At 49.2% G+C, this 27,435-nt stretch overlaps 11 protein-coding genes across 11 annotated transcripts; 6 read left to right on the top strand and 5 right to left on the bottom strand.

Moving 5' to 3' along the window:
- Window positions 1-689: 689 nt before the first annotated feature.
- On the bottom strand, window positions 690-3,026 carry BO83DRAFT_361657 (cytochrome P450). The gene is made up of 7 exons (XM_025529469.1): window positions 2,578-3,026; window positions 2,186-2,498; window positions 1,898-2,129; window positions 1,555-1,839; window positions 1,385-1,498; window positions 1,142-1,305; window positions 690-1,064 (listed from the first exon to the last, which is right to left on the bottom strand). The coding sequence occupies exons 1-7, from the start codon at window positions 2,843-2,845 to the stop codon at window positions 908-910; spliced, it is 1,533 nt and encodes a 510-aa protein (XP_025387953.1). The 5' UTR covers window positions 2,846-3,026; the 3' UTR covers window positions 690-907.
- A 615-nt stretch (window positions 3,027-3,641) lies between these two features.
- On the bottom strand, window positions 3,642-5,647 carry BO83DRAFT_408510 (alpha/beta-hydrolase; the record flags this gene model as incomplete). The annotated part of the gene is made up of 3 exons (XM_025534052.1): window positions 4,844-5,647; window positions 3,865-4,787; window positions 3,642-3,797 (listed from the first exon to the last, which is right to left on the bottom strand). Exons 1-3 carry the CDS (start codon window positions 5,610-5,612, stop codon window positions 3,642-3,644), a joined length of 1,848 nt encoding a protein of 615 aa, XP_025387952.1. The 5' UTR covers window positions 5,613-5,647.
- Window positions 5,648-5,928: 281 nt separating this feature from the next.
- Window positions 5,929-7,233, top strand: BO83DRAFT_437705 (NAD(P)-dependent oxidoreductase). The gene is made up of 5 exons (XM_025536039.1): window positions 5,929-6,388; window positions 6,446-6,518; window positions 6,581-6,705; window positions 6,770-6,949; window positions 7,010-7,233. The coding sequence occupies exons 1-5, from the start codon at window positions 6,046-6,048 to the stop codon at window positions 7,189-7,191; spliced, it is 903 nt and encodes a 300-aa protein (XP_025387951.1). The 5' UTR covers window positions 5,929-6,045; the 3' UTR covers window positions 7,192-7,233.
- Window positions 7,234-8,403: 1,170 nt separating this feature from the next.
- On the top strand, window positions 8,404-9,983 carry BO83DRAFT_361652 (kinase domain protein; the record flags this gene model as incomplete). Its single annotated transcript, XM_025529468.1, has 5 exons — window positions 8,404-8,686; window positions 8,741-9,072; window positions 9,134-9,441; window positions 9,502-9,667; window positions 9,772-9,983. Coding segments are annotated over 5 exons (1,283 nt in total), but the record flags the coding sequence as incomplete, so codon positions are not given.
- Window positions 9,984-10,424: 441 nt separating this feature from the next.
- On the top strand, window positions 10,425-11,644 carry BO83DRAFT_378743 (SDR family NAD(P)-dependent oxidoreductase). Its single transcript, XM_025531334.1, has one exon. It carries the CDS (start codon window positions 10,563-10,565, stop codon window positions 11,142-11,144), a length of 582 nt encoding a protein of 193 aa, XP_025387949.1. The 5' UTR covers window positions 10,425-10,562; the 3' UTR covers window positions 11,145-11,644.
- Window positions 11,645-11,780: 136 nt separating this feature from the next.
- BO83DRAFT_40131 (endo 1,5-alpha-arabinase) lies at window positions 11,781-13,486 on the bottom strand. The gene is made up of 4 exons (XM_025533455.1): window positions 12,330-13,486; window positions 12,091-12,278; window positions 12,012-12,040; window positions 11,781-11,961 (listed from the first exon to the last, which is right to left on the bottom strand). Exons 1-4 carry the CDS (start codon window positions 13,139-13,141, stop codon window positions 11,875-11,877), a joined length of 1,116 nt encoding a protein of 371 aa, XP_025387948.1. The 5' UTR covers window positions 13,142-13,486; the 3' UTR covers window positions 11,781-11,874.
- A 1,944-nt stretch (window positions 13,487-15,430) lies between these two features.
- BO83DRAFT_446031 (putative C6 transcription factor) lies at window positions 15,431-18,563 on the bottom strand (the record flags this gene model as incomplete). Its single annotated transcript, XM_025536586.1, has 5 exons — window positions 17,442-18,563; window positions 16,063-17,341; window positions 15,711-16,012; window positions 15,570-15,656; window positions 15,431-15,511 (listed from the first exon to the last, which is right to left on the bottom strand). The coding sequence occupies exons 1-5, from the start codon at window positions 18,105-18,107 to the stop codon at window positions 15,431-15,433; spliced, it is 2,415 nt and encodes an 804-aa protein (XP_025387947.1). The 5' UTR covers window positions 18,108-18,563.
- Window positions 18,564-19,554: 991 nt separating this feature from the next.
- On the top strand, window positions 19,555-20,755 carry BO83DRAFT_408505 (sucrase/ferredoxin-like domain-containing protein). The gene is made up of 2 exons (XM_025534051.1): window positions 19,555-20,041; window positions 20,094-20,755. The coding sequence occupies exons 1-2, from the start codon at window positions 19,745-19,747 to the stop codon at window positions 20,673-20,675; spliced, it is 879 nt and encodes a 292-aa protein (XP_025387946.1). The 5' UTR covers window positions 19,555-19,744; the 3' UTR covers window positions 20,676-20,755.
- A 464-nt stretch (window positions 20,756-21,219) lies between these two features.
- sld2 lies at window positions 21,220-23,022 on the top strand (the record flags this gene model as incomplete). Its single annotated transcript, XM_025528516.1, has 2 exons — window positions 21,220-21,361; window positions 21,430-23,022. The coding sequence occupies 2 exons, from the start codon at window positions 21,220-21,222 to the stop codon at window positions 22,965-22,967; spliced, it is 1,680 nt and encodes a 559-aa protein (XP_025387945.1). The 3' UTR covers window positions 22,968-23,022.
- Window positions 23,023-23,105: 83 nt separating this feature from the next.
- On the bottom strand, window positions 23,106-24,434 carry BO83DRAFT_408503 (RING finger domain protein). The gene is made up of 2 exons (XM_025534050.1): window positions 24,133-24,434; window positions 23,106-24,084 (listed from the first exon to the last, which is right to left on the bottom strand). The coding sequence occupies exons 1-2, from the start codon at window positions 24,338-24,340 to the stop codon at window positions 23,198-23,200; spliced, it is 1,095 nt and encodes a 364-aa protein (XP_025387944.1). The 5' UTR covers window positions 24,341-24,434; the 3' UTR covers window positions 23,106-23,197.
- Window positions 24,435-24,900: 466 nt separating this feature from the next.
- BO83DRAFT_378737 (rRNA 2'-O-methyltransferase fibrillarin-like protein) lies at window positions 24,901-27,357 on the top strand. The gene is made up of 5 exons (XM_025531333.1): window positions 24,901-25,136; window positions 25,196-25,243; window positions 25,298-25,479; window positions 25,535-25,803; window positions 25,855-27,357. Exons 1-5 carry the CDS (start codon window positions 25,055-25,057, stop codon window positions 26,924-26,926), a joined length of 1,653 nt encoding a protein of 550 aa, XP_025387943.1. The 5' UTR covers window positions 24,901-25,054; the 3' UTR covers window positions 26,927-27,357.
- The last annotated feature ends 78 nt before the right edge of the window (window positions 27,358-27,435 follow it).

Below are 27,435 nucleotides of genomic sequence, written 5' to 3'. Positions count from 1 at the left end.
ATGAAGTCCGGCACAAGTTGAGAAACACCTCGACTAGCCAACATGCGGAGACTGTGGAAGTGTAAGATCACATGATGATTATTGACCCACCGCCCCACTCCGCTCTTCTCTTACCGGTTTCATGAACACAAGCTCCAGCTTAAATGACACTAACTCTGCTCATTTATCGCATCTACTGCTGTAAAAGCTATCAGTACGTCCCGAATTCTCTATAGCCATATTTATACCTTCCAACAAGCATATAGCGAAGCGAAATTTATCTTTATATCGTTCGTTAGTCTGACCTATATGAATATACGGAGTAGTCGACTAGCCCCACATTGTGGCGCAGTGGGGATCTTACAAGTGTTTTACTAAATACCGAGCCGGTCAGAAGGTTGGCGCTGATTTAGAGTTTAGAATCGAAGGTGGAGCACGAGACACAATTTCTGTTTACATACACATGTAAGTCGAACTGTCAACCCGAAAACTTCCAGGAATTCCAATGTCGTGACACCTGAGCCTACTTGGTGAAGATGAAATCACTTGCTGGCAGCACACTCTTTGATGTGCATGTCTATTTAGCAACATAAAATCGCAACACAAGCCAACAGGAATCGGTCGTATAAGAATTGGATTACAGACGAGAGAGGTATAGAAAGAAACACTTGAGTGTAGTATCAATACTGTTCAAGAAGTACTCGATGTCTGATTACTACACGTACCCGGAATATCAGCGTACTGCTCATGTGAAACTCGATTAGTTTACATACTAAAAGAGATAGACTTGCGATCTCGTTCCGCAAACAGCAACAAAAAGGCTTCCCGATAAAGTAGTTATCTTTTTCAAGCTTCACGGGTTTGATCGCCTTACCCTGAACAGTAAGCTGGAATATAGGCCTCCTTGGTCACTCATGCCCAGTGACTTTTACCGACGAGGCCTGAACACAACAGGTAACCCAGGCTGCTGGTACGCCAAGGTGAAGCGGTCAAGGGCACGCGGGTGTACATGTCCTTCGGGGAGACTAAGTTCGAAGTTGCGGAAGATGTGGGCATATGCGAGAGTGATCTCAGCGGGTGCGACACTGCGATACCGAAGTTGTGAGTGAATGTGAAACGAAGTATAGTTATACAACATTTATTGAGGTACCCCCAGACTTACTTCTGTCCCAGACACATTCTTGCACCTTTTGAAAATGTGCACAGCCACTGTTCTAAGCCCTTGGATTCGGGCCCGATCCAACGGTCCGGGTCGAACTCACGGGCATTGGGTCCCCACGCTTTCACAGAAGTGTGCATGGTGTATGTTGATATTCCAACAATTGTCTATAATTCGTAGGGAACTTCTTGTTAGCTTTATATTGATAACTTGGCAAACATATGTTCATCGGTCCTTGTAACTTACGCCTGGAGGCACAACTTTGCCCTCAACAATGAATGGGTCCCCGGTGGGAACGACACGAGGTAGGCGACCTGGAACAGCCATGCCGACCCTCAACGACTCTTTCACACATGCTGTCTTAGGAAATGTCAGTAGGATTTATACCAAGGTTCCTTGTCTGTAAAATGACATACCAAGTATTCCACTTTTTCCAACGCTTGAAGTGAGATTAGAGATCCGGGTTCTGGCATGGCCTCATCGATGGCCTGCACAAGACGGCTTTTGATTTCTTCATTGGAAAGGATGTGAAAAAGCCCAGTTGTAAGGGTGGAAGCAGTGGTGTCAGCACCGGCGATAAGAATATCCATTGCTTCAAAAACCTTCGCGTCATCCGAAATTGACCTTAGGCTATCAAAGATAACAGGGTAAGAAGAGCCCTCGGACGATCTTTGCCAGTGTCTCATGCAGCTTGCCGCGAACTTAAGTCAAGTTGTTAGAATTCGTGATTGGCACATACTGGAGTCCCAATAACTATACCTCCTGGAGGTCCAAAATGGAGCGAAGTTTGGGATTTAGAAGTTTTACTACAGCGCCTGGTAGGATTTTCACAATTTGTCGGAGCACCGAACTATACTGTGTATCCACGACACTCTGGGAGCCGACATCAAAAGCGTCAAGGAACCAAGAATCCAGTTCATCATGCCTCTCCTCGATGAGATTGGCTGATTTTGCGAAGGCGAACTCGGTAATAATATCTGTGGTCAGAAGCCTGCCATGATTGGTTAGAGGAGTATCTTTAAATAGCGCTGAGTACAAGATACTGACCGAAACGCGTTGTAAACGTCGATTTCCTTGGTCGCACAAAGCCGATTAATTTTGGCTGACAGCCGATAGATCTTCTCACAGATAAGAGGTTCTAGCTTGTAAACGCCAACTTTGGAGAACAAAGGATTCAGCATGCGGCGGCGTTCTTTGTGTAGACGAGGTTCAAGCTCAGCAAAAACAGTGTGGGGAGTGTTGAAACCGTTATAAAATGGAGCGTGCTTGAGAAATGGCTTCGACTGGTTATATATCACTTTGTACAATTCAATGTCGGTGATGTGAAGCTCATTAGGTCCAATTCGAAGAGCCTTTGTGTCTATAATATGGTTCAAGGGTTAGCATTTCGGTAAAATCAAGTCCTTCCGTGCACGGGAAGTATCCAATTGAATACATACTGTACTTCTCATGGAGAGCCTCAAATGTTTGCTCTGCGGTCCCATTTTTTATAGTTTGGTATAACCAGTTGTTCGACACATATGCCTCTGGAAGTCCCTTGAAAGATTTCAGAGGATGTATGTATAAACGGTATGTCCGAAGCGCAAGCTTAGCAGTGAGTATCGCCAATATGAGCAGAGCTAGACCAGCGGCAATTTTTTCAAATCCCACATCAGGAGCACCCCGTGATGGTGATAAGATTGCCTGCCCTATCATTTCGCCGTACATTGCAGTTAATTGAAACGGTTGTTGGATGGAGAGAACATCAACATCGCGAAAAATATGCTTCTCTTATTAGTATTGATTCCGGGGGCCGAATCAGAAGGGGTTTTTTTGTCAGTTGCCCTATGCAGGGAAACAATACAATACGACATCTAACCACCCATCGTGGGATTGGTCGAGATATTCGGCCTCTAATGGAGACAAATGCATAACCTGTCATTTTACGAAGGTAAAGAGGGGCGCGTAGTTCCACGTCGGTTGCGTCGGCCCCGTCGGTACCCCGCCGCATATTTCCGCCTCGGGTTGCCACTCCACGGATGCCAAGTGTGTTGGAGCCAAATCAACAAGACTAAATATACATAACCTGAATCAAATGAAGAGCTTTATGAAGGGGCTGTCCAGATGTAAGATTGTTGTGGGGGAAATTGGGATGGAATATCAGCGGGCGGATTCTGCTGAAGCGGAGCTTGGAAAACTCAACAAAACATGTTGCTACTAGATGAGTATAGGAGCGCCCATACGAAACATGTTGCTATTAGATGAGTATAGGAGCGCCCATAATAAAGAATATCCTATGGCAGACTGGACACGGGAGGATAATGGAAGAAGATGAAAAAGGGTGGTAGGAGTTCTTGTCCACACTGGCGGCACTATTAAGTAGTTATGTATATATAACATTACTCAGCCGGCGCCCTCAATCTGACTCATGAAATCCTCGCATTACGGGGTCAAGCAACGAAACATTTGAAAGATCTTCGATTATGAAGTACTGCATGTCACTTCAGTAAACTTGGTTATGATCCTAAACACATGGTACAACAAGGCAAGAACTATCATCTCTATCGAGACAGTGAATGATGTGATTTCCCGCATTGGTCGCCTGCAACGGCTTGACCCCAGGAATTGGGAATGGTAGCACCGGATTACCTGCAATAGTAAGTTCCATGATATCATCTTTCTGAAATGTAGTTAGTGATATATTCGCGGGATGTCAAGATTCGACTCAAATGTAGTGTGCTACGTACCCTCCAATACATTCCGTAGGGCCGGAGCGGGATCTCAACAACTCGAACCTCCCCCTTAGTCAATGGTATGCGTTTGGTATGAGAATAAAGAGGCTCAAAGGGGGTAGCATAGTCACTGAGCTGGTGGGCATGACTGATCCGGAGTTGACCGGCAGGGCCCCAGTGGAATAACATACCCACTCCCTGGAGGCCGACCTGCCAGTCATGGAGGAGCTTTAACAGTTTGATCACTATCAGATTGTCAGGTTTGATAGTGAGAGTACCCTGCTTATATTCGGAGCGCCCACGAAGACAGCACACCTGAGCAAACAAGTCCATATCATCGCTGGATGGGCAAGATACTGCAAGGCGGACAATGAAATATCCTGTTGTCTCCATATCATGGGGGATGCGATACCGAAATATGGCCTTTCCATCCTTGGAGTCATATGTAACCTGGCCCGACCGACCAGAAGATGATGGGCTCATTTGTCCATCAGGTGTCAGGTAAAGTTTCTGGTACCTGGTCCGAGCCAATGGCCAAGCAGTCTCTGCCCGATTCAGAGTATCGTCCAAACCATCTAATCCGAAGTTCAAAACGCTGAGTCGTATTTTAGGTGTGTCAAGCCAGCCATTTTCCACCTCTCCCTTCAGAAAGCAATCAAAGAATCTCTTTAGGTCACGACAGCTGGAATCGGCGTAATAGTCTGGCCATTCCTGCGAGTTGTGAACTCGAAGCCATTTGGGAACAGATTCAGGGATGCATCGATAAGCTCTCATGGTTCCCGATGTGTGGACTGGATTCGTCCATGAGCCAACCACGTATGTGGGAACGTTGATTTGCTCGCATTTGGCTCTTTTATCTTCCCAGTAGTCATTGTAAAGGGGATTCTTGACCAGAACCCCAGGTAGGTCTTCCAGCTTGCCATAGCTAGCGAGGGTATCTTTCTAGATGTCAGCATTGTTTCCACATGGAATTGTTTCACGAGGTAATTGTTACCAGCAACTGAATTATGGAAGCCATCAAAAGGAATTCCACCTTGGCAGATGTTGTCGCGATAATGGTCATGTATTCCCTCCCATGGTGCGAGCGCTTCCAAGCCTTTAGGCCGCAAACTTCCGATCTTCCACTGCGATATCGCCAACCAACTATTGCCAGTAAGCCCGACCTTGCCATTGCACCATGGTTGTCCAGATAACCAGGATATCAACTCCGCTCCGTCTTGAGCTTCCTGGTGGCCCATTATCTCGAGATCACCCTCAGAAGTGTAAGCTCCACGTGTATCGACATTTACAACGGCATATCCTTCCGCACACCAGAATCCAGGATCCGGTCCTTCCCATTTCTGTAGGCCAGATAGCCAATGTTTAGGTACACCAGCACGGAACGGGAAATCATCCAGTAGCGTTCCACCCTTTTGCTTGCCATAAGGACTCCAGGCAACTAATGCGGGAATCTTCTTGTTCGTGTCAACGACCTCGAGATTTTCGTAGCCAGCTGGGAAGAAGATATCGTAATACAGTTTGGTACCGTCGGAAAGGACTATATACATGCTTTCATGCATGAGGATGTCAACCGGCAGGGGTTTCGCGTCTTTTTCCACCTGATGTCCAGCCTTGAAAGTAGTAAGCCCCTGTTGAAACCCGGGGAAGCGCGCCTTGGGGTCTTCCGGGGATAGGGCAGGACGGAACTGAACATAGTTCTTAGCCTTTTCCCTAATAGCTTGACATGATGCCAGGAAGTCGGTATGGGATTGGGTTGCAGCCATAATGTAGCTGAAAGGGTGAATATTTAGTGAGGGTAAGTTAAAGAATGAAATGAGGGGTTGTGGTGGACAGTGGAAGAAAATAGTAAATCTGTAGATGCTCACATGGTCCTTAATAGATTGTTGAAGAGAATACATATGCCCCAGCAGACCTACGCCATCACCGTCGATCTCGGATGCCAGCGGGGGTTCCGAGGGGATATTCTGGTGGGGAAGTGGGGAGCATGGCTGGCCGACGGAGGTGGTGGTTTTCAGGGGGTCCGGGTGCCACCACAGCACTTACGGCTTCCGGCGAAGGAAGTCAATAAATGAGAGATACCTAAATCATATCAGAGCTCGATGTTCTTTCATCAATCTCCATATCATTATTCACCCCACAATCACTTGGTGTCACAGCTATAGCATACTCACAGTAGAAACGACACTACTCACTGTCATGTCGAAAAGACTCAGAGTCGCAGTCCTGGGTCCCAAAGGGCAATGTGGAGCTTGCGTTGTGGATGAACTGTTATCCAGAGGCCACAGCGTGGTTGGAATTTCCCGTTCGCCACCTAAGACATGGCAGAAGCCTGGAGACTATGGTGGAATTCCATGCAACTTCAGCGACATCAAAGGCTTGAGCAAGATTTTGTCTGACGGTAACTTTGATGCAGTTGTCTCTGCATTCGCTCCTCCCTTGACTGACCTGAAGGCCGTGTACGAGGTGGGCGTGGAAGGTCATGGTAATATCAAGATGGCCATCCTTAGATCGGATTACCGCGGTCCTCTTGTTATCATTGGTGTGATTCTCTTATTCCATACTTTATAAACTGCTTCGACTCTAATAATCAATATAGGTGGCGCTGGGTCACTTTATTACAAGAATGGTATCCAACTGTGTGATGATGAAAGCTTTGCATTCAAGCACTGGTGAGTTCAAAACAATGAACACTAATACTATCTTGCCTGGAGATTGTACTAACCCTTCATAGGTATGCATGGCCTGATGTTCATCTGGACTATATGTCTACGCGCATGTATGACCATGGACAGCGAGGATTCGCTACATTCATCCGTACGTTCAAATGGGCGAGGGGAAATCGCGAGAATCCCGGCTGTGAGTAACAGGATATTGTGTTCATTCCCTCCCCTGTGGACAAGTGTTTACAAATGCTCGATAGGGTTCTCTTGGCTATTTAGACCCTTTGCTAGCTTGTTCTTGCAGTTTTCCAGGAAGACTCTTACAGACTCGAGTGCGCTCGGGCTTATCCTATGCTCTCGTGCGGCGCTCACCATGTGGGAAGGTGTACGAGAGACGAGTTGGAGCTTTCTATCCCCTCCTTGGCAGCTGCGTGATAAAGGTAATCTCTCACATTCAATTGTTTGTGCTCTTTGCAATGCTCATTTACTTGCTCGAATAGGAATCAGAACTGGAAAGTATGAGGTACACGTGGATGATACCATGGGCTCTGCTGAGTATGGAATTGACAACGGAATCTACAACGAAGATATGGCGGTAGCCATTGTGGATGAGGTTGAGAATAACAAGTTGAACCACAAACATTGGACATGTACCGGACCCATCGGATTAAAGGAATGGTAAGCGTTTTATTGCTGCCAGTCCTGACAAATGTATCTCTTTGTTATCTATAGGTACTAGATGTAGCTGCTCTTTTCATATGTCCAGGCTCTATTCTTCCATCCCTTAGAACTCAAGCAGCAGGATGAATGGCATCATCTTCCTTACCCAAAGGTCACTGTGAAATGGTCCAGGCGATGGTCGAAATCCATGCCAAAGAATCCGGGTTGTCAACAGATGACCGGAAGATACTAAGGTGGAGATGTACTTGGTCCGTGGAAGAGGTGATTTCCAAAGCCGGACCCTCCATTTCTGTCCATTCGACCATTATGCTCTACCTTTTTAAGCAAGGGTTGTATTATCCAAGTTTGATCGATGAAACCAAGCTTCTTTCTTCATCCAAGAACATCTTAACGATAATATGACTATCCCTCCTAATTTCCGATCCCTGGTCGATGTTGAATCTGTGGTTTCTGTGCTGCTGACCATGCGATAAAGCAATGTAAGCCCCCAAGGCGCACCCACCGCTACCACAAGCGGGATCCTCTAGGTCAATAGCAATCATGCGCACGCGAAGATCCCAGATCACCGTATCTCCTTGCAAGCGAATCTCGTTATTCCGGTAGTACATGACTCCAATAAACGAAGGCGACCCTCAGGCTGCTCAGGGCATGCTCAGAGTGTGCTCAAATCTACTCAGTGAGCAAAAAGCGGCGAAGGGTGAGCAATAAAACGGAAATGGAAGGCCATGGACCGTCCTAGAAAATCAAGTACATATGTAATTCTCTGTATAATATATTATATACCATTAAATTTATGGGACAGAGTCCGTGATTATAAGAGCGTTATTGTATGGATGAACAGGTCCACTGATAGATGAAGAGGAGAGGGTTTGTCCGTGATGTTAACTAGCCAAGGGAGAAAGTGATGAACATGTGCCCTAAATAGACACTAGCACAAGGATACCGCTTTCGCAGCCCAATATAGGTGCGAAACGAGTAGTCCACATTGCAGATATCAAAGCATCCAACTAACATCTTCCATAGCACAATCTCACATTCCTCATGCAAGAGAGCGTGGAGTGAGTGAGCCTTTAGAGTGCATTGCTCGAAGCAAGGAGGGATTATCCTCCGCCTTGCATTGCATTCCACCTCCCGCACGTGGCGCATCTCTCATTAAAGCCGCACTCCGGCAGGCTTGCGTTTGACAACGACGTCGTACTCTCTTTGATTCTTACAATGACACAAAAGTACTTTTCAACAATCAGGAGTGGTCTATCACTCATCAAGTATAACAAGCTCATCTCATCACGAGCAACTGTCTTCAATTGCAAGCGTGCAATACGCCCTCAAGCATTTGCTACTAAGCCCAAAGACCTTGAAGAAGAGAAGCTTCCATTCTACAAACCAGACCAATTTTGTCCTGTACACATTGGTGAACTTCTAAATTCGAGATACAGAGTAGTAGGAAAGCTTGGTTATGGCTCTTACTCCACTGTATGGCTATGCCATGAAAAGAGGTGCGCCCATCTGGTCTACACAATGATCTCTAGTACTGACCTATCTCTGTACAGTGAACAGAGATACGTGGCTGTCAAGATACTAACCAAGAATGATTCATCGAAAACATCATCAGGAGAACTGAGAATATACAGCCACTTGAGCAAGATAAACTCTTCCCATATAGGAGGTTCCTATATCCGTGGCTTGCATGATACCTTCGACATCACAACTCCAGACGGCACATATCCATGTTTAGTGCACCCACCAATGCACATGTCTCTACATGATCTAAGAATGCTTTCCAGCTCCCGAAGACTAAGCGAGTGTCTACTCAAAGAAACCCTGAAATGTATCCTCCAAGCACTTGACTTCCTTCACACTGAAGCGAACATTATCCATACCGGTACAATTCCCTATTGCCAACTAACTGATCAAATCATCAACAATAACACAAATCAATACAGATATCAAACCCTCGAACATCATGCTCAGCATAGACGATCCCTCAATCCTAACATCCTTCGAAACATCCGAACAACAAACCCCAGCCCCCAAGAAAACCATAGACAACACCCGTTCAATCTACACATCTCGAAAGCTACGCCTACCCAAAGACATGCTCTGGGGCCAGCCCGTACTCTGCGATCTCGGCCAAGCGAGGATCGGATCATCTCATTGGGGAATCATCCAACCAAACATCTACAAGGCACCCGAGGTACTCTTCGATATGGAGTGGGGGTTTAGTGTTGATATATGGAATCTCGGCGTCATGGTAAGCATATCCCCTACTAACATCTATCTACAGCAAGTTTTGACACGTTTATTTCCGTAGATATGGGATCTATTCGAAGACAAGCATCTGTTCAATACTCTCGACGAAGACGGGAATTACTCGCCATCGCACCATGTTGCTGAGATGGTGGGGTTTCTTGGTCTGCCACCGTTGTCGTCGTTTATCGAGCGAAATCGGGAGACTCGGAATGTGTTTATGGATGATGGTGAGTTCTCTCTTATACCTCTCCCCCCTGGGGCCCCTATCTTCTTCCTCTTTTTGGTATGATTGAAAATTCACTATTCGAGGGAATGAGCTAATAATCCATAGGCAAATGGCTAGGCGCGGGCGGAGTCACCGTCCCGACAACCTCACTCGAGGAGATCGAAGAGAATCTTAGCGGAAAGAACCAGGAACTGTTCCTCCAGTTCATCCGATCAATGTTGCAATGGGAGCCTGAGAGGAGGAAGACGGCGAGGGAGTTACTGAATGATCCGTGGTTGAACTCGACTTCATATTCGTAGTATTTGGTTAGATATTGCACCACATCTCTATAGATTTACCAATTGTTATTGTACCAATCCTAAGAAGGAGTATTTTGTGTTTGTGGATATTGTAATGTATATTGACTCACTCGGTAACTACTAATAATAGCACTACTATATTATCACAGTACTTGTTATGATTCTTATAGAATCAGCTGCTGCTTTACCCATGTCGAAGGATTTTGCTTTTTAGGTAGTAGTAGTAGTAGTAGTAGTAGTAGCCTCCGTGATCGCATTTACCCATTTAGCCGATTTGGCACGCTGATTTGATCCACAATTGTTATCTGCCATTGATCTATCCATGTAACCGTAGCTTCTAATTCTAGATCTAGTATCATGTGTTCATGATTATGCCCCGGTCGGAGTATCCCCGAGTCTGTCACTCCGAAACGGGTATATAAACGCACCCTCTTCTTCTTCTTCTTCTCCGCGGATGCCGATGCGGGGTAGCTTCAAAAGTATACCAACCATCACATAACTCTGGAAAAATCAAATCGAACTTAATCAATACACACTTGGAAAACAAAGCATAATATCAACAATCATAAAAACATATCAACGAATCATAAAAGCATCATGTCGTTATCGTCATCATCATTCAAAGACAAAGTCTACACCATTACCGGCGTCGCAGGCATCGGCCTGGCCGTGGCACGCCAACTTCACGCCCAAGGAGCTCGTCTCTCCCTAGCAGATATATCCGACTCCGCGCTGCAGAACGCACGGGCCCAGCTCCCCAACGCCACCGACGAGAACGTTCTCACCCGAGTCGTTGATGTTGGATCCCGCTCATCCGTGGAAGAGTGGATTGATGCTACGGTCCGCCATTTCGGTCGGCTCGATGGCGCAGCAAATATGGCGGGCATGATTGGGAGTAAGCATGGGACGGGCTCGTTGTTGGAGCAGGATGATGCGGAGTGGGATATGTTGTTGAGGGTGAATCTATCCGGGGTGATGTATTGCATGCGGGCCCAGATAAGATCGATTCAGGGGACGAGTAAGACGGGGAGTATTGTTAATGCGGCGAGTATTCAGGGTCTGAGGGGCTTTGCGTTGCATGCTGCGTATTCGGCCACTAAGCATGGGGTTGTTGGGTTGACCAGGAGTGTGGCTAAGGAGGTGGGGCCGGATATTAGGGTTAATTGTGTTGCGCCGTGAGTGTAGCTCCCTTTTCTTATTACTTCATTTCGCTTCTTTGCTTCCCTGGTTTGGGGGCTTGTTGGTGGTGGCGCTGACGGTGGTTGTGTAGTGGGTCGATTCAGACACCGTTGTTGGATAGGGCCACGGCCATCCAGGGAGGGTTCACTCCCACGCCGACGGTGATGCCGCGAGTGGGGACGCCTGATGAGGTTGCTCATTCTGTGTTGTTCTTGCTCAGTGATGCCTCGTCGTATACAACGGGCACGGCCCTCAATGTGGATGGTGGATGGGACCCATGATCCTGCTGGATGTTTGTGGCATGGATGGATCGTGTCTGTGCAGTTAGTTGCTCCATAGAGGCATTCGAACCAACATGTTGGTTTCAGATATACCAATCGAGCAATGCGTTGGCCCCATGTTGGTTCCTGCAGGATCGGACCCTGAGATTTGGCCCCATTTTGGCCAGGAACAGGCAGTGCGAGACGACTTGGCGGGCATCGATGAACGCTAAAAGAGGCGTAGATTCAACTGTAGAGCCAAAGGAATGCACCAATGACTAGTGCAACGAATAGAACAATGAGCTTGTTGCCAGTATAGTGGGTAGGGAGCAGTATCAAGATTAGACAGCACATACACAGAAGCGCTAGTGAATTGAGCGAGTGGTTCGGTTGTATAGCCCGACCACTGCTTTCGGTTGATGTAGCGTTTATGCTAGATTTACTGATTTTCCACCTTTAGTGCCTGAGCGTTATTTGCTGTTGGCATTAACATACCCTTCGACAGCCACTGGCCATCCATTTACATAGTGCAGATAGTTCCATCCCAAGTGAGCGTCCTGTATTGCGTTAGTATCGTTGTCAGTGGAAAGGTTAGGGTTAGACTCACATCCTGTGCGAAACCAGATGTAGTGTTGACTGCAAGATCTGTTAGCTAATTTCCCAACCATTTTAGACTGTAAACGTACGATAATGGTAATACAAGACATCCGCGTCGCTGCCGTTGTTGATCAACACGCCCACACCGCCAGGGGCATAGACTAGTCCATGGTTGGATCCGTAGACGATGGTACCGCCTCCCTTAAGGGTATCATGGCCATCCTTGTCCACGAAAGGTCCTGTCGCACTCTTAGATCTGCCGACCCGGATGCTGTACCTGTTGTGATTGTTAGCTACAATTTCTCCATAGAAGACTGTGTGCACATACTCGTCTCCCATGGGCGGAAAATCGTGAATATCAAAGTGACAGCACTTGCCGTGGCTGAACCACAGATAGTAGTAAGGCTCCTTATAAGTCATGAAAGAGCCCTCGATAGGCTTCGACTTAACGTCCGGGATGTAGGCCAGGTTGGTAGCGTTCGGGGTCTTCGGGGTTTTGACGGAAAGGAGATCATCTGCCAATGGCACCGAGAAGATGCCATGCCAATAGCTCCCGTAAAGTAGGTGAGACTGTCCGGTCTCCTGATCGGTGATAAAAGCGCCGTCAATCGCATTGGAGACCGAGTAGGGATAGATGTCCGACAGGTCTCCCTTGCCGGTATTGACAACAGCGCCATGGTCCGTCCAGTTTCCACCGGCGGGAGTATCCGAAGAGGCGACTCCAATGGCGCTGTCGCGACTGCCGTTCTCGCTGATCGCGTAGAAGCAGTAGAAACGGTTGTCGTGCTGAATGGTCGTGGGGGCCCAAGGACGAGAGCGGTTTTGCTTCTGGATCACGCTGGACTCGTCCAGGACAGTGCCGACCTGTTCCCAAGGCCCACTGAGGGAGCGGGCTCTGTGAATCGGGATGTGCACACCACCTTTGTACAAATAGAAGTAGCCGTCATGTTGAACGACATTAGGGTCATGGGCGACGATGTTGCCCAGGTTGGGAAGAGGATAATCTTTGGTCTTAGAGAATGACTTGGTGTCGATCCCGGCGAGCGCGCTCGCCCGGGGCGCCAGCGGAACAGCATTCACTGCATAGAGCAGGAAAAATAAGACGGAAATCACAGATGGCAGCATTGTGATGCTCTTCATGATGCTGTGGAACAAATTTTCTGCAAAAAGGAGTGGCGCGAGGAGAATAGTCCTCAAAAAGTCACAGAAAAAGAGTAGTACTAGTAGTATAGCAGAACTGACATGAATGACTGAAATGATGGGTCAGCGTCCAGCAGAGGGGATCTCATCGGGATATATCAATGACAAGGATCCAGGGGAATGGGGCCGGAGCGATCCGGCCCCATTAAGGATGAGGGTGTTGGAATTCAGGACAAGGCAGATAGGGACGCAGAGCTAGACCAGGCAGCGTGCCGTGGGCAGCATGATTGGCAGTGAGAGAGACCGGAAGTTGAAGCTAGTCAAGGGACTAACGGGGCCAACAAGGCTTAGCTGTATGACAGCGCAGACGCACAGAAAGGCCGCTAAGATTTGGCCCACGAGGCTGTGGGAGTGAGATTAACTGCCTGAAATCTGATTGAAAATGAACGACCATCATGGTGAGAATTCCTATTTAATAAAGCGAGATTATTAGCAGTAGTAGATAGGATAGCAGAAGAGGGGATAACCACGAAGCACGTCACCAGCGACCAAGTTGGCGAGAAATCTAGATTGTCTCCATGACGGCAATCGTTCCAAGAATAGGCCACAGTCAAGCTTTTACACGGAATACCGTTACCGCTCTCACCGGCTGTATTACCCGTACCCGCCCGATGTCTATCCTCTAGCCAATCAGCAGTCCGGTTTGGTCAGAACCCTGCAGATCCGGATCACCCATAGCTGCTCACGACCCTGCATTGAGACGGTCTTCATACCGTCAATACCGTATAGATCGAACGGGGGATATCGCAGCCGCTAAGGTAATATGCCTGCCTAAAACACAGTCTTTCTCTCCATCTCGTATTAAATTCCGAGTGCATGACGCTAGAAAATTCTGCTTCTGCTCATAAATTTTGGTTCTTACTTGGATCAATTCGGTGTGGATCTACTCGGAGCGGGATGATTGTATTGTTGCGTTGCATGTTACAGTCATCCGGCCTGAAGTCATTGTCTGGCAAAGTGACAGCTTCTGTCATTATATCAGTCCAGGCAGGTGTCAATGTCCCCCACAACGCATCAAAGCTGCATAATTCCACTTGAAACCTTCGAGAATTGGCCCCGCAAGAGAGGCGTTGAAAAACCCGCTGCATCTGGCGCTGTCAGCCTGCATTTGCGATAGATACACAGTGGGGTATATCTACAGAGGTTTTCTGCCCACCCATGTGACAGCGACGGCCGTTCATCCGTAGATAAGAAACGAGGCAGGACATGAAACAAACCACCTTAGTTCACAGTAAGGGGAATGAGTCTATGTTAGTCGTGAAGCTAGTGCGATAAGTACCTTGGTGTTCGTTGATCATGCTAAGCAATTAGCCCCCACGCTCAGCCTCTTGCTCGGTAGAACAACTTGGGGAGGAAAGCGATGCAAAGCCGCAAAAGAACCACTGTTTGGAAGCAGAACACTCGAACAGAAATAGAAGGGCAGAATCTCCTGAAGATCATCTTCAGCCCTGTGTTTATTTGTAAGGTAATTGAATGTTCATGTTCGTGGTTTCGGGTATGGGAGAGTTCATCGCCAACCGGGGTTTGATGGTCGGATCGCAGCACTGCCTGAAGTCAATTCCGCGGTGGTAACTATTTTCGCGCTCCTTACATCTCTGCTTTGTTTTTTTTATTTCTTTGGGGATAGTGTCAGTAATCTATTGACCAATTGACTCGTTAGGCTCCTCATCATGGTAGCGACCAATACGATCAAGTAGGTCTGCAGTACTAGACTACAGTTTAGCTTAGAGCATGTGACCAAACTCTCTCATCCCAATTCTGAAGTACTACGTCTGTCTGTGCAGTCAATTGTTTACTCACTTCTCAATCAAGTTGTCCTCCAGGAACCTCATTTTGTGGACCAGCAATGGCAAAATCCTTACCACTTCTGATATCATCCGATCTGCATCGCGGTCGGGCTGTCGATCCCTCGGCCCACTTTCCCTGCCGCGGAGACAAATGACGGTTCTGCCTTTGTGTGCAATGACTTATTATTGACATCGATAATTACAAAGTATATGTATCCAATGATCGCCATCCTGTTTGTTTCTGATCGTTGTTCGGTTGTTGTGTTGTGGCGTCATGGTAATAGACGATCGGTTGGGGATCACGATCGTATCCGGGGATAAAGAAAATGTTGTGTTCATACAGAATGATAATACATGTTACAGTATTCCAGGGATTGAGTGTACACAGAGATGTTGGTACAGTTACATACAGTCGTCATGATTATATAGAGGCATTTTTACATCATTGCTGCAACGTGAAGCCGGTTAAGTCGCCCCAGTCGAAGGCGTCGAGAAATGGATCTAAATCTCCTCCCGGTGGCTGCTGTGTCTTATTAGATCGTTGCTCCAGTGACATATATACATATAAGAAACAGACTTACCATCATGCCAAAGTTCGGCGCGTGCGCCATGCTCACGTCGGGAACAAACGGGGGTGCCAACCCAGGGGTTGCACTTAAGCTGGGAACCTATCACAACTAGATTAGTACAGGTTGGAATATAAAGTAGACAGAAACACTCACTTGGTTGGTCTTGAAGTTGCCCATTCCCCATTCGCCTAGATGGGCGCAATTGGCGTGTCGTGTAAACAGGGTTTGCGCAAAGAGAATAACTCTCTCCACAACCTCCTGCTTGTAAATTTGCGCTTGACTCGGCCAGAGACCTACTTTAACCAATGCGACAATCGTGGACATGAAGAAATATTCCTTGGCACCCTTGACCACAAGAAGAAGCCGGGATTCGAGACACGTAAGAACCACCTCCACCAGGGATATGAGAGATTCGGGTAGTCCAGGAAGGGTTCGGGTCAAAAAGGTGGAAGTGCCTGGTTTGGATCAGCTTATAGTCCAATGGCATAAGGATGACTAGGCTTACCGTTGGTCATTTGCCCTTGATGTAGGAGCTCGCATATAGTGCAGTACGCCTGCATGGTCCAGTCGCCCATGTTACAGAGGGATAGCTGTTGCGAGGTTTCGCGTAAGCGCCGTTGTGTGGACAGGATCATCGACGCCACTTCTAAACGAGCCCGGGCGGAGGGTGTAAAGAGGGAGTCCTTGGGCGCTTCAATGGCGAAAGGCGTGTGTATCGATAAAAGGGAATGTCCGATTTTGTTTTCCAGCATTGCTCGGATAAGGATTCCGCGGTGCGCAGTTTGGAAGTCGTCCACGTCTGATGTCGGCCAGGTAGGGATCTTAGAAAGGTGTCGGTTCAACTCGAAGTCATAGTGTAGGATATCTTCGTATCGGCAACTAATATGTGGGGAATGCATTAACGCGCAGGCCTTGAGGCGCAGCGAAAGAGATTGTACGAGGACCGCTTGGAACGAGCAGTCAGTCATTACACCCAACGGCTTTGCCACCGGAAGCTCGGTGCTGTCCTCGTGGATCTCGTCGTCATTGATGTTGAGTGCTGGAGCCGTGTCATAATCGGCTTCCTGCACCGACGGCGGCATGCCTCGTTCAAGGGATACCTGTAGATCGAGTTCCACAATCGTCGTCCATATTCTTCGACGCATTTCCATGTTGAAGACGGAGATCCGGCTATATCGAGTCGGATCTCGGTGATAACCGGCCATCATGGCTTGCTTGACTAGCGTTCCCGTCGCAAGCCAAGCTTGGCTGCGTTTCATGCCATGGATATTGAGGGCGATGATCAGCAATGTATTCAGGCGGAGACTGGTCAGGTCCGGGCGCTTGATATGCGCGTTCTCTATCCACTTCTCGGCATGCATGACCCACTCGACGGCCGTATAACATTGCAGATGGCCGTCATTCTTCATTTGCAGGGTCTGGAAATCGGCGAGATTCCATGCACACGAAAGCACTAGGAGAAGCTGCACCACAAAAATCGGCGAGACCATATCCGGCTGATCTCGCTGCGGCCAAAACGCTTCCAGTTGCTTGAGGAATGATGGGATGTGAAAGATTCGATGGGTGGATTCGATGTAGGTGCAGTACAAGGAGATAAGCTCGTCCACCACTGCACGTGACGGGATCATTGTGATCAAGGAACTTGTTGTGGGCATGGGGAATGGCTCGTTCAGAGGCTTTCTCTTCCACACGCCTTTCCTGACTCTCATTAGGTCAGGCCGTAACGCTGACAGATGCGGGCTGGCTTGACGGATCTCCTCCGCAAAGGCCCTAAGGTCAGGAAACTACATAAACGTGTAAACATGCGGCCAAAAACGAAATCATGACTGGGCCCCTAATAGATACCAAGCTGGGGGAAAGACGAGGAAGCAAGGGAAGGTTTACCTGCGCGATAAGGTTGGCAAAAATGCCCGACCCATTGAAACGGGTCTTTGTCTCTCGTCCTCGCATCATAATCCGAGGGGAGACATCCAATTGCTGCGACGGCGATGCAGGAGTGTCATCGTTATCGTCTGGGTAGGGGTGGGAGGTGGAATGATGATGATGATGGGATTCGGGAGGGTGACGGGGTCGCTGGAGGAGGTCGGTGTTGACATATGGCTCCTGATTGACGGCGGCCTTGGGGGCACCCAAGACGGTTTCCAGAAATTTATCACGTTTTTCCTCAACGGGATGCGAGGGATGAGACCGAGATGGGAGACTGCTTATCCCCGAGTCCGGGGTAGGGTGGGCAGTCGCCCGATCAGCTGGGGGCATTTGCACCGTGGTTGTGGGACCTCGCTCGGAGAAAACGGGCGAGGCAACTGTATTGGGTTGCTGCCAAAGGAAGCCGTCCTCATAAGTGCATTTATTCGGCGTCTTGCTCTTTTGACAACGACTGCATACAGGATACTCACGGTCGCAGCGTAGTTTCCTGCTGCGACACTGCATACATGCCATGGTGCGTCTGCGACGTTTCCTCACCCGTTGCTCGGGCGGGGGTTCATGGTCGGAAGGAGCAGCAGCAGCAGCAGCGGCGGCCTTCAAAGGCTGCTGATGAAAGTCGGCCATTATGAACGGAATGGATACTTTTTCTTTTTCTCATCGGAGACAACTGCTGGGGAAGGGAGTGACTTGCGAAGAAAGAGTTAAGTGGTTGGCCCCTCTTCCGTTGAGAGTCGTTGTATATTGCTTGTTCTTTTTGTCTTCGGGGGCAAGTAGAGTCTTGTGTGTCCTCGGACGGACAAACACAACCAAGCTCTCTCTCTTTCTCTCTCTCTCGCTCTCTCTCTCTCACGCACACACACACTCAAGTGGCAGTTGGTCGCTCACTTACTGTCTGGACTCTCACTCGGTCGGTCGGTCGGTCGGTCGGCCGCGGCAGTTCAGATAAGAGAAGCGAGTCGCTGGGCTTACGTGTTTGGCCCACCGGCCCTTTTCCCCAAAACGGGCAGCTTCTCCCGGCCAGGTTTCAATCCTTCCCTGAAATGTCAACGATCTCCGAATGTGCCGTGTATTGGTTCAGGGAGATTTAGGCAGAGATCAAATCCCCTGTTTGCTATCTCTTAACCTTATCCAATGGTCTTGTTGTGTCGTCAGGAAATCGTGGGAATTCTGATGGATTATGACTGCTGAGGTTGCAGCCACTCCCTAAGCGGGGATTTATCGGACGGGAAGAAGATGAGAAGAAAAAAAAAAAAAACTCTCTTCTTCCTTCTCCCACCCCCCTGACCGAGGTAAGACAGTCAGACAAACCCTCAAACTCAGACTGGTTCGAATCAACCAGTCACTGCGCCTCGTTGGACTCCATCGCGTTAGTCATCCGGGTCACGACAGCAGCCAGATTAACTAAGAAGTAACTAGTATCTGGTACTAACTAACTAACGTAGTAAGTAACTATGAGAGGGTCTCTGGCTTCTTGCCTGTCTCAGCCTAGTGGTAGGGGTTCCAAGGGTTCCGGAGCACTTTTCTTCTTAATACTGTTATTCTTAAACTTTCTATAAGCTTAACAAGGCTTGATGGGGAAAGACCCCATGTCGGAGAGTCAGAACTACCCATGAGAGTGATATCCACCACCGGTTTATTGATATATATTTAGTTGAAATTCCAGAAATGAAATTCCAGAATAGAACGAGGTAGTTGAGAGAGGTGTTAAGGTCTTGGCAATATAATAGGCAGAAGGAATTGTTGAAGATGACAGCAAGGGAGATCAGCCATGTGCTTCGTGTAATGGTTCCATCTACTCACAGCCATCACTACTACTAACTTTGTGAAACGCACGGCAAAAAGGGTCCCTGAAAGTGGGCTGAAGGATTTCCGTCTTTGACAATCTTTCTCCTCTCATTGGAGATTTACCCTTCACTACGGAGGTATTTAACTACCGATTGCCAACGGAGGGAACGGACGGAGGCAGCAGACGCCATGACTCCGTAACTAGTCCTGACTATGCATAAGAATTAGGATGCCTGGCAGGCACTTCATGCTCGTATGTCCATCTCCTCCGGTCGGGGATAGGGCCTCGGGATATTCGCCCCAAAGGCATCTCCGAATCTTACGGCCGTAGAATGATATAAGGATTAAAGCAGACGAGTTTGATGTTTTGCGTATCATTTTTGACTCTTGAACTATCTTTCTTTTGATCTCTGGTCTTGCGATCGTATTATCGTATTACATGCAATACACACGCTGTGTTTAGCGAGACAAACACCATGTTCCGATCACTACTCTCGCGCGGCGGCCTTGTCCGCAACGACAGCTACATTTTCCCGACCGTCGATCCGACAGAAGATGGCCCGGACTGTAAGAGGGATTGCGCCGACTGCACCGTGCAGTTTCCCTCCAAAGTGAAGGTTGAAACCACCAAACCGCTATATGGTCATATCAAGGAATTTCACACCCATGTCCTAGTCGCAACGGGGAAATCGGACTGGACCGAGAAGGTCGAAAACGAGAAGGGTTCTTTAATGCAAGCCTTTGACGAGTCCTCGCATTTATCTAAACATGGTGTAGGCCCACCCCCATAACCTCCTTCGAAAGCCCCCTACTAATCGCAACTAGCGCTTCATGATCTCCGCTTCAAATCTGACACCCCCAGATACCGACGATGAGACAAACCAAGGAACCACCATTCTGCTCTTACCATCGTTCACTTTTATTGATGCCGTCAAACAAAGCGACGTCAATGAAGTGATCTCTCGTTTTATGGACGCACCATTATCCCAAAATGGCGTCATCCCCGCTAATCCAGGGTCCAAACTAAACCCCCGGCCATGCCAATACGACTACGTGGTGTTGCTCTGCTCCCATAAACGACGCGATGCTCGCTGCGGAATTACTGCTCCGTTAATCAAGAAAGAATTGGAACGCCACTTACGGCCTCTGGGGCTCTACCGTGATGCAAACGACGAGCGTCCCGGTGGTGTGGGAATTTTCTTCGTTTCCCACGTGGGTGGTCACAAATTTTCTGCCAACGTTCTGATCTATCGGAAGGAGGAGCAGCAGATGATCTGGCTGGCCAGAATCAGGCCCGAACATTGCGAAGGACTCATCAAGTACACCCTTTTAGAGGGAAAGGTAGTACATCCTGAGACGCAGTTGCGCGGAGGATTTGATAGAGCTCGGGGATTGACGAGTTGGTGAGACTATATATTACCTAGTAGTATAGCGAGATATATATATATCCACACTAGGCCCTATTACCACTAATAGATTAATGAGCGATGATCAATGGATTCTTACTTTCCCAGAACTACTATATGTACCCTTCGTACTACATTAGATGTGATAATGGAGATTGACTCTTGTCTCAAGTGTCACAGCGGTTAATACAGCAGAAATCGAATTCATATTCACCCGACTATAGAACTGGAAATTACAGACTGCTCAAGCTCTCGACTATATGCAGACGACGGCAAATGATTAGTGACTGCTACTCTATCGCCGTCAAGGACACCGATTGGACAGACACGCTACGTCACTCCACGCGGGTGCTACCCGCGTTAATTGATTTCGCGCACGCGACGGTCCAACCGCCGGGGCTGCAATTAGCCATTACTACTACAGTTACTCCTGACGCACGGCTCTCACTCCCTTGAACCACCTCTGCAGACTGCATTTCTACTTATCAACAGTCTATTCTTACCGATACCCAAAATACATCTTCTATCGCCACCAACATGCAATAATGGCGACCGTCATGGCTCCGGAGATGGCAACCCAATCCGCCAATCTACGCGCCGAACTGAAAGAATGGGAGCGGGCTTTTGCCGACGCCAATGGAGGGAGAAAGGCCGAACGAAGCGATATCAAGAAGGTCCCTGAAATCGGTAGGAACAATACTTCCTCCTCAGCTCTTCTCATCTATCATCTAACTCACAATTAACCCTCAATTCAGCTGCAAAATACAAAGAATACTCCCGCCTAAAAGCCCTCGAGACATCCTCATCCACCGACAAAAACCCCGTCCAACTAGAAGAACGGCCCAAGAAACGCAAACACACCTCCCCAAACGGCCCCTCAACATCCCTCACCACATCAACCCCCCGAAAAGCCTCCAAAGGCGCCGCGGCAGCATTCGAAACACCCTCCAAATCCCGCCCTGTCGCAACCTCCCACCCCTCCGAAGTCGATCCCTACGACTCCCCTTCTGTCCTCCGTCGCCTCTTCAGCCCAAGCACTCATCAATCCCCCTTAAAGACCGCCATCGGCCCGACCCCACAACGCGACGGCAAGGCCCTAGGCCTCTTCGACCTCCTTTCCGAATCCGGCGGCAGCACCGCCACTCCCTCCGCAACACGCATCGCCAGTCTCCGCGACAACGCAGTCCAGACCCCCTCACGACGAAAGAAACAGCTTGACACGATCGCCGAAGAAGGCGAAGAAGACGAACATGAAGAAGAAGACGACGACAGTCCGAGAGGCGCACGCACCCCTGCATCATCAGGCAAGAAATGGATGCTTTCCACCCTCTTCGCAACCCCCACGACATGGCGCTACGCGATGATGGAAAACGAAAACCAAGGCCCCCGGTACCCAGCGTACATTCGAACCGACAATACAACATCGAAACAAACAGAACCGCAACCTGGTTCCAACGCCGAAGAAACCCCATCATTCCTCCGCCGCGCACCAGCAACCCGCTACAACCTCAACACCCACCCCGGAGACGACGGCGGCCTAAGCCCCATAGCAGTACGCAAGAGACCCCAATTCGTCGGAAAGGGCCTCTCAGCTCTCGTCCAAGGCCTCCGCGACATGGAAGAAGAGCAAATGCAGAATGACATGGACATACTTCATGAAATCGAGGCCGAACAACTGCAACAGCAACAGCAACAAGCAGGAGGGGATGTCGCAGATAGTCAAACCCAACAACAATACCCATCCACCGAAGTATCCCGCCCATTCAAAAAGAATGGCCAGAAACGAACTACCCGCAAAGTGCGCATGAAGCCCGTTACCGCGAAACCGAAAGCAGAACCCCAACTACCCGCTTCGGACGATGAGGAAGATACCCAGGAGGCGGGTGCGGATATAGTCCCCGAAACACAACACCTCAATATCCCCGGAACTGAAGCGGACAATATAGACGACGAAGAGGAACTCAATTCACTTCACTCAATGTCTGGGTCCGAACCGGACTTAGATCCCGACTATGACTTTGATGAAGATGAAGAGACATTATCTAAGCCTCCGGCTAGAAGTAAGAGCTTCTCGGAGAGAATGAAGGAGGCTATTGAGGCGGATAGACCGCAGGGGCGGGCGAAAGATCAGGAAGTGGATAATGAGAAGGAGAAGAAGAAGACGAAGGAGAAGACTCAGACTCAGCCGCGTTCTAGGAAGGTTAATCCGGCGGCGCATGCTAATTATCGGTCTCTGAAGTTGCGGAATAGAGGGAGTAAGGGGAGGTACGGGGGGCGGTTTGGGAGGAGGTAAATAGGTGGTAGATGAGTATAGATGGAGGGGATGAGATTGATAGAATACAGTGGGGAGGATACCCAATGTTGTCCCTGTGGTGTCTGTATGCCTGGGACGTGATATGAGCAATGACTATAGCATAAGTATATAATTCTTGTTGAGATACCATGTCAGTTGAACTATACATCAACTTGAGAAGTCTATATGTCTATTATAATGCACAACACAAATACCCCGAGCTTTGCAGCTCAATCAGGAACATACCGATCTCGAGCATACTGCACCCGTCTCGCCTGAGCCACAGCATCCCGAGACGCCCTCCCCCCTCTCCGAGAATACGATGGCTTATTCACCCGTCCAGAAGAACCAGGGAACCTCGGCCCCCTATCACCCCGATACACCGGCGTAGCAGTCCTACTCTCCTCCCTCTCCCTCCGCGAGTCCGAAGGACGAGCATTACCACTACCAGCACCACCACCCACGGTATCCTCATACTGAACATTCCGATCCCAATCCTCAAGAGAAACATACGGACTCCTCAACCAAGCCTGCAACTCATGCAAAAACAATCGGGCATTATCCCTACCCAGAAAATCCCGTAACAGTTCCTCTGCCTGCCCCGCACTACCCTTGATATCCACGGTCCGTAGGATAGCAATGATATACTCGAGCAGAAACTCTGCGTTATTGCCGCACCGGTTTTCGAGTCTCTGCTGACCGGGGCGCGCAACCCCTCCCCCGCCTTGTCGTTGGTCCTCTGGCTCTGGGTTGAGGAACTCGAAGACTTGCAGTTCCCGGCGAATCCATTTTCGGGCTCGCGAGACGAGGTCTTCTTCGCGGTTGAAGCGCTCGGGGGCTAGTTCGCGGTATTGGGAGAGACGGTTGGAGCCGACGCGGAGGGAGTAGAGTTGGTGGCGGTAGATGTGTTGTCGGCGGCGGAGGGGGTCGGTGGACGATTGTTGTTGTTGGGGACGGGGGCTGCGCGGACGACGGGGTCGGCGGGGTGGACGATGGTGTGAGGGATTTGGTAGGTGTGAGGTGGTTGTGGTGGCGCTTGTGCTTGCTGGGAGTTGGTAGATCTTGGGTCCGTTGGTGTTGTCGAGGTTGTACTTGACGGATGTGATCTCACTCTTGCCTGTATCGAGTCAGAATGCTTCTGGGAAAGATCAGTGGGTATACATACATAGCGGACAATTGCGACGCTGTTCCAGCCAGCTCACCAAGCACAGAAAGTCAAAGTTCGCATGGCGACATGGCACCGCGATGGCGGCTTCGGAGATGGGTTCGAGACAGATCACGCACGGGTTAGCGTCGTGCTCGCCTTCGTCGTGCGCTACCTCTTGCAGAGTCCGCTGGAGGATTTCCTGTTGCAGGTCGACATCATCGGACATGAGATCGACACCCGACCGCTTGTTGGAAGCTTGAGGACGGGTTGATGGGTGTCATGGAGCGATAAGTTGAAGCAGTCGCATTGCGGCGTATCGCTGACCGCCTGGGACGTCATTCCTGTCGTTACCGCCTTTACTGTGGGCTTCACCGCCAGAATGTAGTGGTTTCTGTCGGCAGACTGAGTAGGGGAGACGGTAGTGCCCGTGTGGCAAAACAGGTATTCAGTGCGGATTACCAAATGCCACGGAGTATTTTATCGCCACGGGTGTACTATTGTGTAACTTCAGCAGTGTCTAGATTTTGCCATGGACTTGAACCTTAGGATTGAGAAACGCAAGCTTGATGTATATAGGTAAAACTGCTATATGTGCATTAATCAAATGAGATGATAGTTATCTTATTTCTAACTTCATACCATTTCAGTAGCTTTAATCTGCTGGTTCTCTATCCGAGTACTGTGGCCAGCCGTGTGGTTAGTGTAACAATCCCGTGCCATTCGGCCGGAGGGAAACTGGGTGTTGGCGTCCACCGTATCACAACTCTCGCGGCCGCATACATTGGCGAAATCTCCGCAAACTCACCAAGTCGCAAGCTGTAGCCAAAGAAAAGTCCTACTTCTATGTAGAGACATGCACTAACGATATACTGCTGATTGCTATGATTGATGAACAATGAGATCTGCGAAGGCTGTAGTCACTGAAAACGCAGCCGCCGCCATGCGTGTCCAGGCTCACGGCGCTCCGGCGCGAACCATCACAAGTTTAAGGCGATGGTCCATAGCGAACAGAGAGCTGCCAGGTAAGCTAGCTCTACGGAAAATCCATTACTGTGCTAACGGCGTTCCTCTCCCGAATCAGCGGTATCCCATATCCGATCGATTCACGTCTACGACTTTGATAATACCTGTAAGAATAATCCGTGGTGCCGGCGAACGACAGCGTCAAATTAACGCCGTCTAGTGTTCTTGAGTCCTCTTCCAAACCCACAGCTATGGAACGGCCCGACCATCGGGTTTCTGCAGGCCTACGAGAGCTTCGCGAATGGAGGCTGGTGGCACGATCCGAACTTGCTGGCCGCGACCGGCGACGGTATCGATAAGGAAGAGCCACGAGCTTGGGAGGGATGGTGGAACGAACAGATTGTGCGGCATAAGTGATTGTGATTGGCGAGGCTGGCAGAGAACTGACCTGTTACAGGTCCAATTGGTCAAGCTGAGTATGGAGCAAAAAGACGCGCTCACGGTGCTTCTGACAGGCCGCGGCGAGAGTAATTTCTCCGATCTTGTCCGGCGTATGGTGGACAGTAAGAAGCTGGAATTTGATCTCATCTGTCTCAAGCCTGAAGTTGGCCCGAGGAGCCAGCGATTCTCCACTACTATGGAGTTCAAGCAAACTTTCTTGGAAGACCTTGTTCTCACTTACGATCAGGCCGAAGAGATTCGCGTTTATGAAGATCGCGTGAAGCAGTGCGTGTTCGCTAATACCTTTCTTATGACACACTTCTGATGTTCTGCTAGTGTGAAAGCTTTCCGGGATTATTTCGAGCAACTAAACCGCAGGTTCCAGGCACCAAATAGTGGAAGAAGGCCCATCGGCTCTGAAGTCATTCAGGTCGCCGAAGGATCAATGTACCTTGCCCCTGTAATGGAGACTGCCGAAGTGCAGCGGATGATCAACTCTCATAACCTTACTATCCGCAATCCGTCGCTCAACCGGGCCAAATCGCCTTACGGCAGGCTTCGCATCAAGCGGACTATCTTTTACACTGGATATTTGATCTCCAATGCTGATTCTGGTCGGCTAATCCGCCAGATTCTGAACCCCATGTTGCCATTTGGGCATGCTGATTCTAATGATCTGAAGTACATGGCCAACAGTATACTAATCACTCCCCGTCCAGCGCCCCGGTCAATTCTTGACAAGGTCGGTGGCATCGGTAAGAAATTGAGCTGGCAGGTTACTGGAACTGCATGCTTCGAGAACCGCGTCTGGGCTGCGCGCCTGACGCCTGTGCCAGCCACAGAGAAATACTACACAGAGAACCCCCACCCCGTGGTAGTGCTGGCGGTGCGCAAAGGCGCTCGTCCGATTGACGCGGGTAAGATTCAAAATTGGCATCCTGTCCCTGCCGACAAGGCCTTGACTTTCGAGACGGTCGTCGGAGAGAAAGTTGTCCTACGTGTTGAGGAAGAGAACCCCAATGAGGGCGAATGGGAGAGTCAATTCTTGAATAAAAACCACAAGAGGCGTCATCAGCAGGAGCGGGATGAAGAAATCCTGTATCCAGATGGAACTCAGGATGGACCGCCCCATAGCAGGCCGCACTATAACCCGCGGTATGGAGGCAACAACCGCAACCACCACGATGATGGACCTCGACGAGGTGGCTCGTACCGCGGGCGTGGCCGTGGGTCATCACAGCGAGGCAGAGGCCATCAGAACCGGGGTGGCACCCGTGGTCGAGGCCGTGGCCGTGACGCCGGACCTCCAGGAGGGTATCGATCCTTGGATGACTATGGTGGCGGGTATGATGGGAACCACTACGAGGAGAAACCAGGACCAGGCGGGGGCCCGGTGATGAACTATTAGTCTTGGCTCTTTGAAGCTAACAACGGTGTCCTGGATTGTTCATTTCATGTTCACTTGTTGCATACTGCTATTGAATGATATCCTCGAATGACACACTACCACCAAGGTTATGTACCGCAATTGCTCATCCGACCAATCTGCTGCATGATGCAGGGGTCCACGAAATGATACAGACTAGTTGATAGATACCACATGAGGCCCAAGTTGATGTCATTCAACCGTTCCAACAATGAACTCGATATTACCACCATCTCTTACCACAACCTTACCTTTCAATAGTATATATCACAACGCTGATATTTTCGCTTTCAGTCTCCCTCTTCAATACCCTCAACAGGTATGATCACGTGGTCGATGGGGATGTTCTACTTCATGGAAAAGAGTGCATTTTTATTTAGGGAGGCTTGAGCCTAAGGAAAGAAGGATAAAAGTAACCCTAAAGAACAATTCAATTGCAAAATCGTTGCTTTGAAATTCAGCTGGCAGTCTGTAGCTAAGAAGAACTAATG

This window comes from Aspergillus eucalypticola (genome assembly GCF_003184535.1).
Source record: "Aspergillus eucalypticola CBS 122712 chromosome Unknown BO83scaffold_13, whole genome shotgun sequence".
NCBI classification, from domain to species: domain Eukaryota; kingdom Fungi; phylum Ascomycota; class Eurotiomycetes; order Eurotiales; family Aspergillaceae; genus Aspergillus; species Aspergillus eucalypticola.
Note: the sequence above shows the minus strand (reverse complement) of the source record. Positions and strands in the feature narration are given on the sequence as shown.